At 36.2% G+C, this 13,154-nt stretch overlaps 1 protein-coding gene across 1 annotated transcript in view; it reads right to left on the minus strand.

The window, feature by feature from the left end:
- ITPR3 (inositol 1,4,5-trisphosphate receptor type 3) overlaps positions 1-13,154 on the minus strand; it is a 107,858-nt gene that overhangs the window by 2,302 nt on the left and 92,402 nt on the right. The window contains exons 48-57 of the mRNA XM_026677810.2: positions 11,840-12,032; positions 10,503-10,628; positions 9,702-9,874; positions 8,844-9,008; positions 8,001-8,193; positions 5,191-5,298; positions 4,707-4,828; positions 3,504-3,669; positions 1,579-1,739; positions 411-572 (exon numbers count right to left, since the gene is read on the minus strand). Of these exons, the coding sequence (XP_026533595.1) occupies positions 411-572; positions 1,579-1,739; positions 3,504-3,669; positions 4,707-4,828; positions 5,191-5,298; positions 8,001-8,193; positions 8,844-9,008; positions 9,702-9,874; positions 10,503-10,628; positions 11,840-12,032 (1,569 nt within the window). The remainder of the gene's footprint in view (positions 1-410; positions 573-1,578; positions 1,740-3,503; positions 3,670-4,706; positions 4,829-5,190; positions 5,299-8,000; positions 8,194-8,843; positions 9,009-9,701; positions 9,875-10,502; positions 10,629-11,839; positions 12,033-13,154) is intronic.

Below are 13,154 nucleotides of genomic sequence, written 5' to 3' on the forward strand. Positions count from 1 at the left end.
AGCGCGCCAGCGGTAACAACTCCTGACAGCCCCAGCCGGATACCTCAGCAGAGCCCGGGCGGTGCGAGCCTCGTTTCCTTGGGAGCTGGGAGAAGGCTGGCTGCTCCTTTCGGCTTCACGGGATTCGTTTCCACGGTGCACAAAAGTGCCTCAAAAAAAAAAAGTGCAAAAGTGGAAGGCGTGCGGAAGAGGGGGCGAGTATATAACAAACTATATTTTGAGTGGAAATGTTGGGGGGTCGTCTTATACGCCGGGTCGTCTTATACGCCGGCATATACGGTATGTCATTTTTAGTGACACATTTTTGTCCTTCAAAATACATAACTTGACATTTATTGTCCTAGTCCTTTCTAAATTTTAGAAATATATAGTCCAGTAAAAAGAAAAAAAATATTAGATGTTTTGATTACCTGTTCCTTCAACTCGTTCAGCTGTGAAGTGAGATGAGATACCAACTTCATGGTGCAATTCAGTTTATCTTGAAGACATCGGATCTCATTTTGTTCTCCTTCACCTTCATTACTGACCAGGGACATGGCTCGCATCCGAGGGAACCAATCCAAGTTCTTGCTCTGCAATGATTATTGAATAAAACAGGAATTTTAGAGTTAGAAACAAAATATACAGTAAGACAGTAAAAATAGAGTAAGATCTCCCTAGATGTAAGTAAAATTTGTATGAGTTATATAACCTAAAATAAAAAAAATCTAATATGCCTGAAGAAGTGAAAATACTATATAAGTGCCAGATGAGTCTTTTTAGATTGGTATTTCTATTAATAATGCCTTCTTTGGAGCTACTAGCTCACTTGATGAATGAGTTGAAGGTACCTAGCAGAAATCTCAAATGATAATTAGAAGATAAATATCAGAGAACCTCCTTTAAGGCAACCCAATCCCAAATTTCAGAAATTTTGATAATCAAAACATTTTGAAATGTGGAAATATACTGGCAACTAGTGTAAAATATACAGTATATACATAGAATAGTTAAAAGTTTCCAGGCTATTTTCAGTAATTGCAAGAACAATGGGATATGAACAGTTATCACAGTGTTCTCTCTTTCCAGGAACATCATAGATCTATATGAGACATACCTGATTAGCAAGTACTGACAGAATATTTGTATCTTACGGTTGACCTGTGGGGTTCTGGATTAGCAAATGCTGTGAACCACCCAGATCATTACTGCTTGTGGCAATGATGCGTCTAGCATCACTTTCATATATATTGGGTGGAATTATTTGTCTTCCAGAATAGCATAAACATTCAATCATATATCTATCTTTTCTGATTTGATTCATTCATTGAGCTGGGAATTAAAAGCAATCACTCCTCCTTAGTCACACACATTTAGGCACTTAGCTTTGACCTTCTAAATATTTTTTTAAAAGATAAATCCCCATCTGTTTAAAAAAAATAGAAACCAAATATCCTGTGAAGTGTGGTGTGAATTTCATAATGGACAGCATCTATAGAACAGTGAGCAGAATTTCTTTTAAGAAAATTAGGCAGACTTTTCAAAGAGAATAACGAACTTGATTATTACTTCATTTCTATGAAGTTATATAATGCATACCTTGATCATTTGCGCCACATAGCTTTCAGGCCCTGTGTAGTCTGTCTTATTCTTCACTCTCACTAGTACTATGAAGTACAGGTAATTCCACATATTGTGTTCAAATTTAATGTGCTCTTCAAAGGATACCGTTTTATTGTCAAACTTGTCCCTTTCAAGCCCTGTAGAGAAAGTGAAAGCAAATGTAATATTATTTAGAAACTGCTATGATCCTCCTTTTCTTGCTAAGTCTGCTTCTCCATGCATTTCTTCAGCACATTTGTCCTCCACTTGTAGCCTAAAGCAATCTGAATGCAGTAGATTGGACACTACCTAATGGATTGATGGCCCTGCTTGTAGCAGACACTTAGAACAGATAGCCTTTGAGATATTTTCAGTCTTTTAAGTTCAGTAATCTGGAAGAAAAAATGAATGAATTGTAGTGGAGCAGAAAAATTCATATGAGGGTGTTCAGTTTGGACAGTTAGATGAATTATTTGTTAAAACAAGACTTCTCCAGAATTCTGTATGTAGCAGAAACCAATCCATCATTTCTTTCTACTCATGCTAAACATCTCTCATGCCAACACTATCTCCCGAGCTCAGACAGCTATGCCTGATTGACTGCTTCATCTTGCTCTGAAATCTGCAAAGAGGAGGGAGGGCAACATTTTAGGGATATATTCATTTTTCTTAATTTGGAGAGGGATGTGATAAAATGTTCCATTCATTTGGGAGGTAAATTGAAGACATAAAAGATAAAAATGGTGCATTGAGACTTAGAACCCTTTCATGTTGTAGGATGAGAGCTCTGTTAATCTGTTAGCCAAAAATCCAAGGAGCCTTAGAAGAATCTTTCCAGACTAACGTATTTATTAAAAGGCAGTTTTCATGAACTCCACCTCACTGCATCAGATGCATTGGAATGGTTAGCTAATGTAGAATTCAAATTAGGATGAAATGTCTTATCAATGATTTTGTTATCACATTTCACTGCATTATTTTAAATTTAAAGCCTTGTGCTGCCATGCTCTAGGCAAACTGTACAACTGTAATATGTCCACATGTAAAGAAGTTACTCAGAAGGGCAGCACACTTCCTCTAGATGATCTATGAATGTATCAGTCAATGAGAGATTGTAGTGAAATTAACCATATTTTCATAAAAGAAATGCTGCAGTTTCTACCTAAGAGTATGCCATAAGTTAAAAATAAGTAGGTTTAATCCTTTCATATTTTACTTTGTTGTTTTTAAACTTGGATTCTATCAAGTAAATTTTAATATAAAACTCATACATATATTCTTAGCCCAGGAATTTGTCTTGAGTAGAATACCAAAATGAAGCAGAGCTCCCAGTAATTCCATAAAGCTAAGTTAACCTAATCATCCACTAGGATCCAAGCTTACTTCTTTTCTATATAATTTAAGGGATAGGGCATAACAGATCATTTTGTTGCTTCTATTATTATAAGACTGGGTCTATAAATCCTCTCCACTGCACTGCAAACAATTCAAAGATCTGCCATTGATCAAGACGTCTATTCTATTAACTCTGTCAGAAGAATAAGCATACATATTGATTTTTTTAATATACCAACATGGAACACTATTCATAGATTTCTACATTCTGCTATTAAAAAAAATCTCTTAAAACTATCCTGATGCAAACTGGATAAACTCAAGTCCTTTAAATCCACCATACAACATCCTTTAGAAATACAATTTCATAAAATTCATTTGGGAAGAGGAATTAATCCTGTTTATTATAAAAATACAACCGGTTTTTTCTCACTGGTAGGGAAGAGTTTGGTGTTTAAACAAGTCCCTTGAAATGTAAGCATTAATAAAATGTTTTATACCCATAAAAAGGAGAAAAAGTCATTTTTCTTGCAAATTCTTGGAAGATGTTTGTTGAGTGTAAGTACTGCCTTTCTCTAAGTGCTTACCACATATAAAACATGTTGTTTTCAGGATTTCCTCTTTTTTCTGTTTTTCACTCCTTAAATCTGCAAAGGTGTCAATGATGACACCAAATATAAGGTTAAGGACTATGATTATGACAATGAAGAAGAAGAGGAGGTCATAGATCACTCGAGCAGGGAACAGGGATTCCTTTAAAATAAAAAATATATAATAGTCATTATCAGCAAGTATAGCTTTCCCTTTTCCAATGTCATATCAAAAAATATTGCCCAGTAGAAAATGTTGAAGAAAAATGTGGTTACTGGGAATGTGCAAAGTGTATTATCAAAACTAATTAACATGAAATAGAAAGACTTGATATTGTAAACACTGAAAAAGAAATAGCTAAGCTAATGCAAAAAGGAAAGAGAATCAGACAGAAAAGAGGACAAATACTTGGAGAGAAGTTCTTAGACCATGAGGCCTTGTTCATGGTGACTCATTTATCTCTCATTTGGATTACAGTAATGAGCTCTGCACTGGACTGCTCTTGTAGAGTATTCAGAAGTTACAGCTGGTCCATAGTGCAGTTATTTGATTCAGGATGTTGATTATCACCATAAAGCCCTCTATGGCATGGCTATCTGAGGGACTTTTTCTCCTAATGTTTCTGCTTGGTCACTAGAGCTAATAAAAAGGATGTGTTCAGGGTCTCTTCCATCTAACACTGTCATCTTATTGGACCTTACTTAGAATGGCACATTCTCAATGGCAGTGCCTGCCCTATAGAACATCCTCCTCCATGAGAACTAGATGTCCTGTTAAACTTTTGCACAATGCTGACGACCTCTTTCCACAGGCATTTGGACCAAAAATTTAGGCAAGCAATGCTGCTGTTAATGTTCTTCTTTTGTTTTAATTTGGACACTGTAATGTTTGTACTATGGTTTCCGCTTTAATCTTTGTAGGGCACCAGAGTCACTCATATGAAATGGGCAAACATATGATATTTTAAATAAATAAGTAACTGAATATAAAAAGGAGCAACATTTAAATCTGTGTGGGGAAAACAAAATAGAAACTTTCATCCAGCTCTGCATGGGCCTACCCTTGTAGAGTATTCAACATGTTTGCCTCAAAGTACTATATGCAATCTGGCAGATACTGAAGCATTCCTGATCCTGACTTCAGAGAAATATAAGGCTTGGTCAGTTATTTCTTACATAGATTGTCTCAAATGTACTCACATCTTTAGATGGCTTCCTGAGTATATCACCCACACCACCTCCATTTCTCAGGCCATGATTTAGTACTGTAACTATGCACATGAGAAGTGTGTCACAAGCTCGTTCTGTATTATCTTCTTCTTCTGGAATAGAAACAACAGAGCAGAAAATAAACAGTCTCTTCAGAGCTCTGGATTCTCTGTGTTTTTCCCAGTTGCTTGAACAAGGGAAAGGTCCCCAAAACAAACTGTTACAACTATTATAATAGAGTTGCTTTTAAATCAGATGAATCTTTTCTGGTTTTAAGGTGCTGGGAGGATGCCTACAAAGACAACCCTGCATCTTAAATAGAAAATCAGAGGCAACCTTTCTTTTCCCTCTGACATAAGGCACAGAATAATTTTGCTGAAGACACACTGACAATATGCTCAGTAAATGATTCAAGATTTCTCTTTATTCTTATTAGCGTCTGTATCAGAGGACCATGTTTTAGCAATCCCTTTACCTTGCAACACTTCAGGCACTGTATCGAGGGAAGAGCAGCTTATTTTATCATTACTGCATGTCTCCATGAAAGTACCTGAGTTGCTTCGCATCTCCATAGAATCTGTAGCTGGAAGTACAAGAGACAATACATTTGTCAAAACATCCCATTTCTGTTCCTAATTTTTAAAAAGATCCAGAAAGTGGCTTCCGGTGACTAACATCCTTGATATTTAGCAGTGTCACTTTTATTTTTGATAGAACTAGAAAGTGCAACCTGGTATCTATTCAATGAAAAAAGAAAAGCAAAAGTACACAAAATATATAAGTTGTATAAAATGGCATAAGATGTACTACTTGGTAGTAATTTCAGAACAGGATGCTTTTTATGAACAAAACCAATATAAATAAAAACATATTTTTCCAAGCAAAACAACAAACTGGATGCTTGCCTGCATCACCTAACAGAATAAATGGGAAAGCAGGCATAAGATGTGGACACTGCAGTTAACGAGAAATATGGAGGCCATGGATGAACAGAAATCCTTAAAAGGAAATTAATGCTGCAGAAAATATGGATGAGAAAGATACTGCATTCATTGGGGTGGGGGGGGGGAATAGATGCAACAAATACAACAAGAAATAGTTAAGCTGCAAAGAAGCAAGTGCAAATACTGAAATATTTTCAGAGAAATCAAAAGTATTTTGGAGGAGGGCATAACAAGGAGCCTTCAGCAAAATCAATGAAATTAAAAATAAAAGTATTGACATAATTGGGGGTGAAACTAAAGCATGGGAGTGCTGGAGACGCATTTTAAAGATCTTCATGGGAATGCCGATGATTTGTTGAAGATTGGAATTAAAAGTAATGCTGCAATGATCAATGCCCAAGCAAAAAAAAAAAATGGTGAACGAGAAATCATAAATGCTTCGTGAATGTTAAACAACTGTAAGTCTACAAGAACAGACATTGTAACTGCAGAAATGTTACAATATGATGTGACATATTTAGGGAGCAGCTATGTGAAGTTGAACATGTGGAAACTTGGGATACCTTTTCTGTTCCCTCTACTCTCTCCTTTGCTTAAACTGCTGAATTAGGTTATATTGTAAGCGAGTTGTCTCTTTGCTTGGTCCTAAACTCATTAAACATACTTTGATCTTGTAACTAGCAGAATTAAAACAAAAGAGAGAAATTATCAATAAATAAGATTGCATTTAAACAGCCTGTCTCAGAGACAGGTTCCGTTGAATTGATGGCAAATCTTTGTCTGCTAATGTCAGAAAATATGCTGTAATCTTTCAGGAGTGTATGTGTACTTGGCGCATGCAAATGAAGTTGTTTTGTTGCCTAAAATTCAAATTATAAACTGTATGGTGCACTGAGGAGCATGGACTTGAAAATTAATGTGTCCAAAAGCAAAGGAATTATGCGTGACTGAGAAAATGGAACAAATTACTGCAAGTTTCACATACATTGTGAATAACTAGAGCAAGTAGATGAATTAGTGTACTATAGCAGAATATTTACTGAAGTTGAGAAAAAATGATGGAAAAATATTAAGACATGCAAAACCTGGTAGAAAGAAAAATGATAGCATGTGGCCTAGTGTAAGGAGTCAATGCTTATCAAAATAAGTGAAAAATATGGTTTTTAAGAGGATGCTTCTGCCCAGTTTATTATGTGGAAGTGGAAGTTTGGTATATTAGGAAAAGCATAAAATTAATTGAATTCAGTGGGGATAGGATTCTTCAGAAATGTGCATAGAAATGGAAGAATGGTTGATGAATGATAAGAACTGAATAAAAAAATAATAGATCATATGAACAAACTATGTTGAAATGGGTTGAGAATGAATTAGGATCATATTGCAAAACAAATATAGGAAGGAAAAATAAATGGGTCAAAGGAAAGGGAAAGACCTAGAAACGGATGGCTAAATGGATGTGAATATAATGGAAACAAGTTTTGTTTGTAAGGCTGGAAAGATACAGTATGGGAGGGTGTGTGCTTATAGAATAGTGTGGAATGATATGAGATGGAATGGAATGGAAAAGGTATGGAACATTGTTGCTGTAAATAAATTTTAGCTATGCTTTTTTCTCATGCCCTCATTTTTACTATTATTTCTAATCCCTCTCTGTGTTCTACATGTTGCTTGCCCTAAAAATGAATGGTATGATGTCTATATACAGCATGTATATATTTTCTAATATGTCTCAAGCTTAGACGAAGTCCAGAAACACTAAACAATGAAACATGGACCATATATATATTGACTTCCTGCAAAATAGGAAGAATCAACTCATTTCTCCATTAATCCATCCTATTTGGACAATTGGGAATCTTCTCTTCAAAGTTACTTCCTACCAGGTAGGAAGCAGACTGACAGCCAGCTAATTTGGTAGCAGCTTCTGCCCTCTGGAATAGTTTGCCCCATGAAATGTGTAGGGATTTCTTCCTCATGATTTCTAGGGGCAAGTGAAAACATGGCTCTTCCAGAGGGTTTTTGGAGATTGATGGTTATAGAGTGGTGACACATTTACGTTCTGATAATTTTTAGGTATGTATTTTTAATCTTTTCAAATTTTCTGTTTTTAATCTGTTCTTAATACCTAAATTTCTCTAAGACACCTAGAGTCCAGGTGATTTCACGTAGTCAGATAAATCTCATACATAAACACACGGATAGACAAATAAATAAATAACCTCTCTAAATACCAGAACAGAAAGAACCACTTCATGGTAACCGTAAAATATTTTGTCCTCTCCAAGTTGATCAGAACTTCAGGATGGAAAGGGGGATACTTTACTTAAGTAGGAGAACAAACCTTTAGATCTGATGTTGGACAGTGGGTCTACTTCCATAATGAAGTCATCTTTTAGAAAGAGGAAGCCGACAATGGAGAAGAGGTAGACAAGAATGAGGGCCAGAAGAGCTGTCAGTAAAATTGAACGTCCATTCCGTGTCACACTTTTTATAACATTGAATAAAGTCTCCTCACGATAGATCAAGTCAAATAGCTGAAAAAGAAATTTTCCTAGGTCAAATCAAAAGAAACAAGGACTATAAAATATTTTTCTACTTCTGTAAGTTTTATTCCCAGAACTTCGCCCTGATGGCCTTCTGGAAAACACTCAAAATGTGTTTTTTTTCCAGCAAGACTGGGGATTCTCTGGTAATAGGGAGCCCATGTATTGGTTGTATTATATGTAATATTTTCTCTCACAAAATCCTGCAATATTTTCTTTCTTGTGGCCTTGTTTTTAATCCATATTTTTGTTTAATTGTTTTTAATTGGTTCTGTAGTTTTAATAGTAGACTTTATTGTACACTGTCCAGGATCACCTCATATGGGATGGGCAGCCATATAAATTTGACAAATAAACATACAAACTTAAGTTTAAGTAGCTGTAGTACATTCTTGTGAGTATCAACATTCCCATTATATTGATAAATACACTGTGTAACTCTGAAAATATCTTACAATTTCCTAGATCATGAATAAAATTTTAGGTTCTGTCTGCTAAATTCTCCAATCTAAATCATGTCTCTTCTTAGGCAACCTATAAAATTGCAGACACCCACAAAGGCAGACAAAATACCGAGTAAGAAAAAGCAAGGAACAAAATCATATTTTTTATTAATGAATATAATGATAAGATTATTGTACCAAGATGCTGTAGAAAAGTTCATGTACAAAAAGTCCCAAGACGCTGGTCAAGATATAGGCGACATGATAAAGAAATTCCATGTCCATGATCATGGCTTTATATCCTCGAATGAATGTCCCACGATTGCCAACAAAGCTTACTACAAATACAATTTTATTTGTCAGCTGCAAAACAATCACAAGATAGATATAGCTGAGGGCAAATATTATGTTAATAGGATGCTGCAGTATTTGACTTTTGTTCTTAATTAATTCTAACATAAATCTATTTTTTAAAATCATTTTCATTTGTCCACAAAGAAACATCTTAATTCTATGGCTGATCCCTGACACATACCCTGGTAAGGTAGTCCTTGACTTAACAATAGTTTGTTTAGTGACTATTCAAGCTTATAACAGCATTGAAAAAAGTGACTTATGACCATTTTTTACACTTTACAACTCTTGTAGCATCCCCATGATCATGTGATCAAAATTTGGATGTTTAGCAACTGGTTCATACTTATGACGGTTGCTGTGACCCAGGGTCATGTGATCACCTTTTGTGATCTGATAAGCCAGGTCAATGAGGAAGCCAGATTCACTTAACAACTGCAATCATTCCTTTAACAGATGTGGCAAGCAAGGTCATAAAATGGGCCAAAACTCTCTCAAAAAACTGTCTCACTTAGCAAAAGAAATTTGGCCTCAATTATGCTCATAAGTCAAGGAATACCTGTAGGGTACAACTGTATCTCCCATCTAAGATACCATCACATGTCTATCTAGAAATACATCCTACTGAGTTCAAGAGAACTTCTGGACATCAATAACCATCCAATAACCTATGCCTGATTTCTGGGTAACTAATTGACTTACATTGAGAGCTCCCAGTATGTTTAGAGTGAGGCCGATGCCTAGATGATAGATGCATCGCAAAATGAGTGCCACAAGGAGTGGTCGGAGACCATAACGCTGAGTAAACAGAGCCATGATGGAAAAGCAGATTAAAAACCAGGAAAGCAAGGGAATCAATGGGGAATCCAGCAATCCTAAGAAATTAAGAGACAAACTCAATTATTTATCATATTTATTAATAACATAGCACTCACATAGCTGGAAAAAAAAACAGCACATGGTAGCTATTCCTGTCAAGGAAGTCAGCCAATTACCAACCACCCAATGCAAAGAAATAGCTTGAGCAGAATAAGCAGGTAAACTGCACCTGCATGACTAGCAATCCTAATAGGCAACAAAGACATCAATGTCTTACTGTATAGCTCTAATCACGTACAATGGCAACACTGAATTGTATTAAATATTGTTCTGATTCAGCTGTCTTAACATATTTATACTGTTTTCATCTTTAGCTCACTGGCAAAGCACCCCTTGAAGTGAAAATGACACCTTTGTTTTAGAAATCTGCATATCATCTGTATGGAACAGCACCTCCTACCAGGAAGTGGGCCAACCAATCGCATGTTAATTTTGCAGAAAGGCTACTTCTGAAGAGTTGTATTCCTGCAATGTTCAGGGGGAAATGCATAATGGCCATCAAAAGAAAGACTACATTAACAATTGATATAAGAGGATACCAGTGTTCACAGTTTCTGCAAAAGAATCTGTGAATGGCAGGATTAGAGGTAAAAAAAAAAAAGTCAAGTGAAAGTGAATACCTACCCATTGAAGAGGCCTCAACATAAGGGTAGAAAAAAGCAATGATGATGTTTATGAAGACAGCCAGATTGAAGGAAATACTTCCCCAAAGTGTCATTCTGCGAGAGAACCAGTACATCAATCTATTGCCTATGGAAACAGAGGCAAAGCTAAGTAAATCTCATGCTTTTAAGTAGCAGCACAAGCTTCCCCAGAGTTCTAGCGATCTTATTGCAAATATTCACTGGGCCAGGGATCAATATACTTGTTTCCTCAACTCAATTGCAAACAGCATCAATTGCCTGAAAGTAGGACACGATTTCCAAATACTGTCATATGTGAGTTTATCAAAACATAAGGTAATGCAGCAAACGCAGCTGAACAAGCATTATGTCTTCATTTTATTTCTGTTGCCTTTATCATCTGTGGAACACTGCATTCATATATCAATGCTTAAAGGGACACACAATCGAGCAGAGCAGGCAGCACAAAATTACAAAATCTGATGATGCCGTGCCATTTGTTGGAAAGGGCGGCTAGTACTGACTAAGCGTTTAAAAGAAAATCGGCATAATTTAATTAGATTTTCTAGTATTAGTGAGCTGGCTACCCAGCCTTTCCCTCATATTCATGGAATGTCTTATTTTGGAAACATTCCCAGGCTATTAGTTCTACTTTAGATATTTCAAGGCCAGCAAACATATTAGAGAAAGCTGAATAAGCAGGGAGACAATTCAGAATTAGCAATAAATATGGAAGGAAATAATTGTATGCCAGGATTGTGATACAGAAGTTTTTTGTTTTCATCAAAATGAAAAAAAAAAAAGGTCACACTCTTAGGCTGCACACTTCCCTTTGGGGACCTGAACGCAACATAATGAGGCACGTGCAAAATGGGCAGGGCTTGCACTACCACAATGCACACTGCTGTTGTCAATCTGACCTCATGGGCACCAATGCAGATACTACTGGTTGGTGGTACATCTTAATGCCAAGGTAGTTGACTCTGCCATCTCTCTTTAGAAAGCAACTTTCCAAGTTGGTCAGAAAATGCCCACCCAAAGTCTAAATTGTTTTCCAGATTTTCCCTAAACCTATCAAAAACCGGATGTGGGAAGCTGCCAATTTCTCAACAATTGCAACTTAAAGTGGACTGTATGAAATGAAATGTTTTGCTTGAATTGGAGCACAGTATACAAGACTTCAACACTTCAGTTTCAACATGAGAAAAAGAGAGGTTTGGGTGATATTTCTGCCTGACAGATGCTGCATAATGCTGCAGGAGCTAAGCCAACATGTAGTTTGGTGCTCTCCAAATTACTATCTGAAGGAGGAATCTCAATGCCTTTTTCCAGACTTACTGCGCAATTTCCTCTGCCATTCCATTTCATTGTGGAGAAAGGATGACTGCTCAAAAAAATCACTGACTTTGCTGCCCTGCTCATCCTGCTCTGTAGTGGTAAACAGGCGGTTTTTTGTTTCTTTGGTCAGGAACTGGCAGATGCTAGGCACTGGAAAAATAATCTGTTCCATACTTCGATCCAAGCGTACAATCTAGAGAAAAATGAAATTTTAAGTTATATTTCTCCTGCAATTCTTAGACTTAAAAATTTGCAAATGACCTACATTTCTAACCAAGTCCATTCTGGTGGCTCAATATGTGTGTATGTATGTGCCCATACTCGCTATTATATTGCAGTATCTGTTGCTAGCCACTGTGGCAATATTATCCTATGCTCTGTACTAGCTCTGTATTAGTTAGGGACATAGTATTCCAACTTAATTTCTTGGAAATTCTGTTGGATAAACAGATGAACTCATTTGTTTATTATTATATTATCATTCGACATTAAAGATTTAAGTTAACATTTCAAGATGCAGCTTATGTCCAGAGTTTTTGAATAATTGTCTATAGTCAATTATGGGCTGGATGAGGGATAATAAAAATGGTGGTGCTCATGAAACAGGCCATAAAGTAAAAGGTCTAAAGTCTAAAGTAGTTGTCGACCTGGCTATCATGAATGTGATTACATTCTCCCACAATAAGTACTTGAAAATTCTTCTCAACTGAATCTCTTTCTGATTTTCCAGACTAAGACACCTTTTATCATCTTTGGCTGATATGCCAACTATATCCTTTTCTGAAAGCTACTAAATGAACTTAAAACTGTGTTTCCTATGCTGATAACTTCACTATTGTATTGTACCTTTTGTGGGGCTGCCTTTCAGAAACTTTAGTCAATACAAAGCTCAGGAGCCAGGCTGATCTTGGAAGTTGACCAAATGAAATAGGCAATTTACACATATTCTTAAAATATTGCATTGTCAATTCTTTTCCAGGCAAAATACAAAGTGCTGGACATTATCTTTAAAGCCCTTGACAGCTTAGGTTCAGCCCTTTTAAGATAATTCCTCTTTCTATACTAATCCTTCACATTAATATCATCCAAGAAAGTTGGCCTTAGTTCAACTGGTATAACTTTTCTATCGGCACCTCAGCCCTTTGAGCGTACTCCCTGAAGATATTCTGAGATACATTAGAAGGGGAAAATGGGGTTTCAGAGAAAATAAATGAGCAGAAAGTAGTGAGAATTTTATAAGCAGTGAAAAGATATAAGTACCCCTGCAAAAATGTTAATGTAATATGACCTTACTCCGGTCAGAGTTAATTTCTTC

The sequence above is a fragment of the Notechis scutatus genome, chromosome 3 (genome assembly GCF_049901735.1).
Source record: "Notechis scutatus isolate UNSWTSFEM ecotype Mainland chromosome 3, rNotScu1.2, whole genome shotgun sequence".
NCBI classification, from domain to species: domain Eukaryota; kingdom Metazoa; phylum Chordata; class Lepidosauria; order Squamata; family Elapidae; genus Notechis; species Notechis scutatus.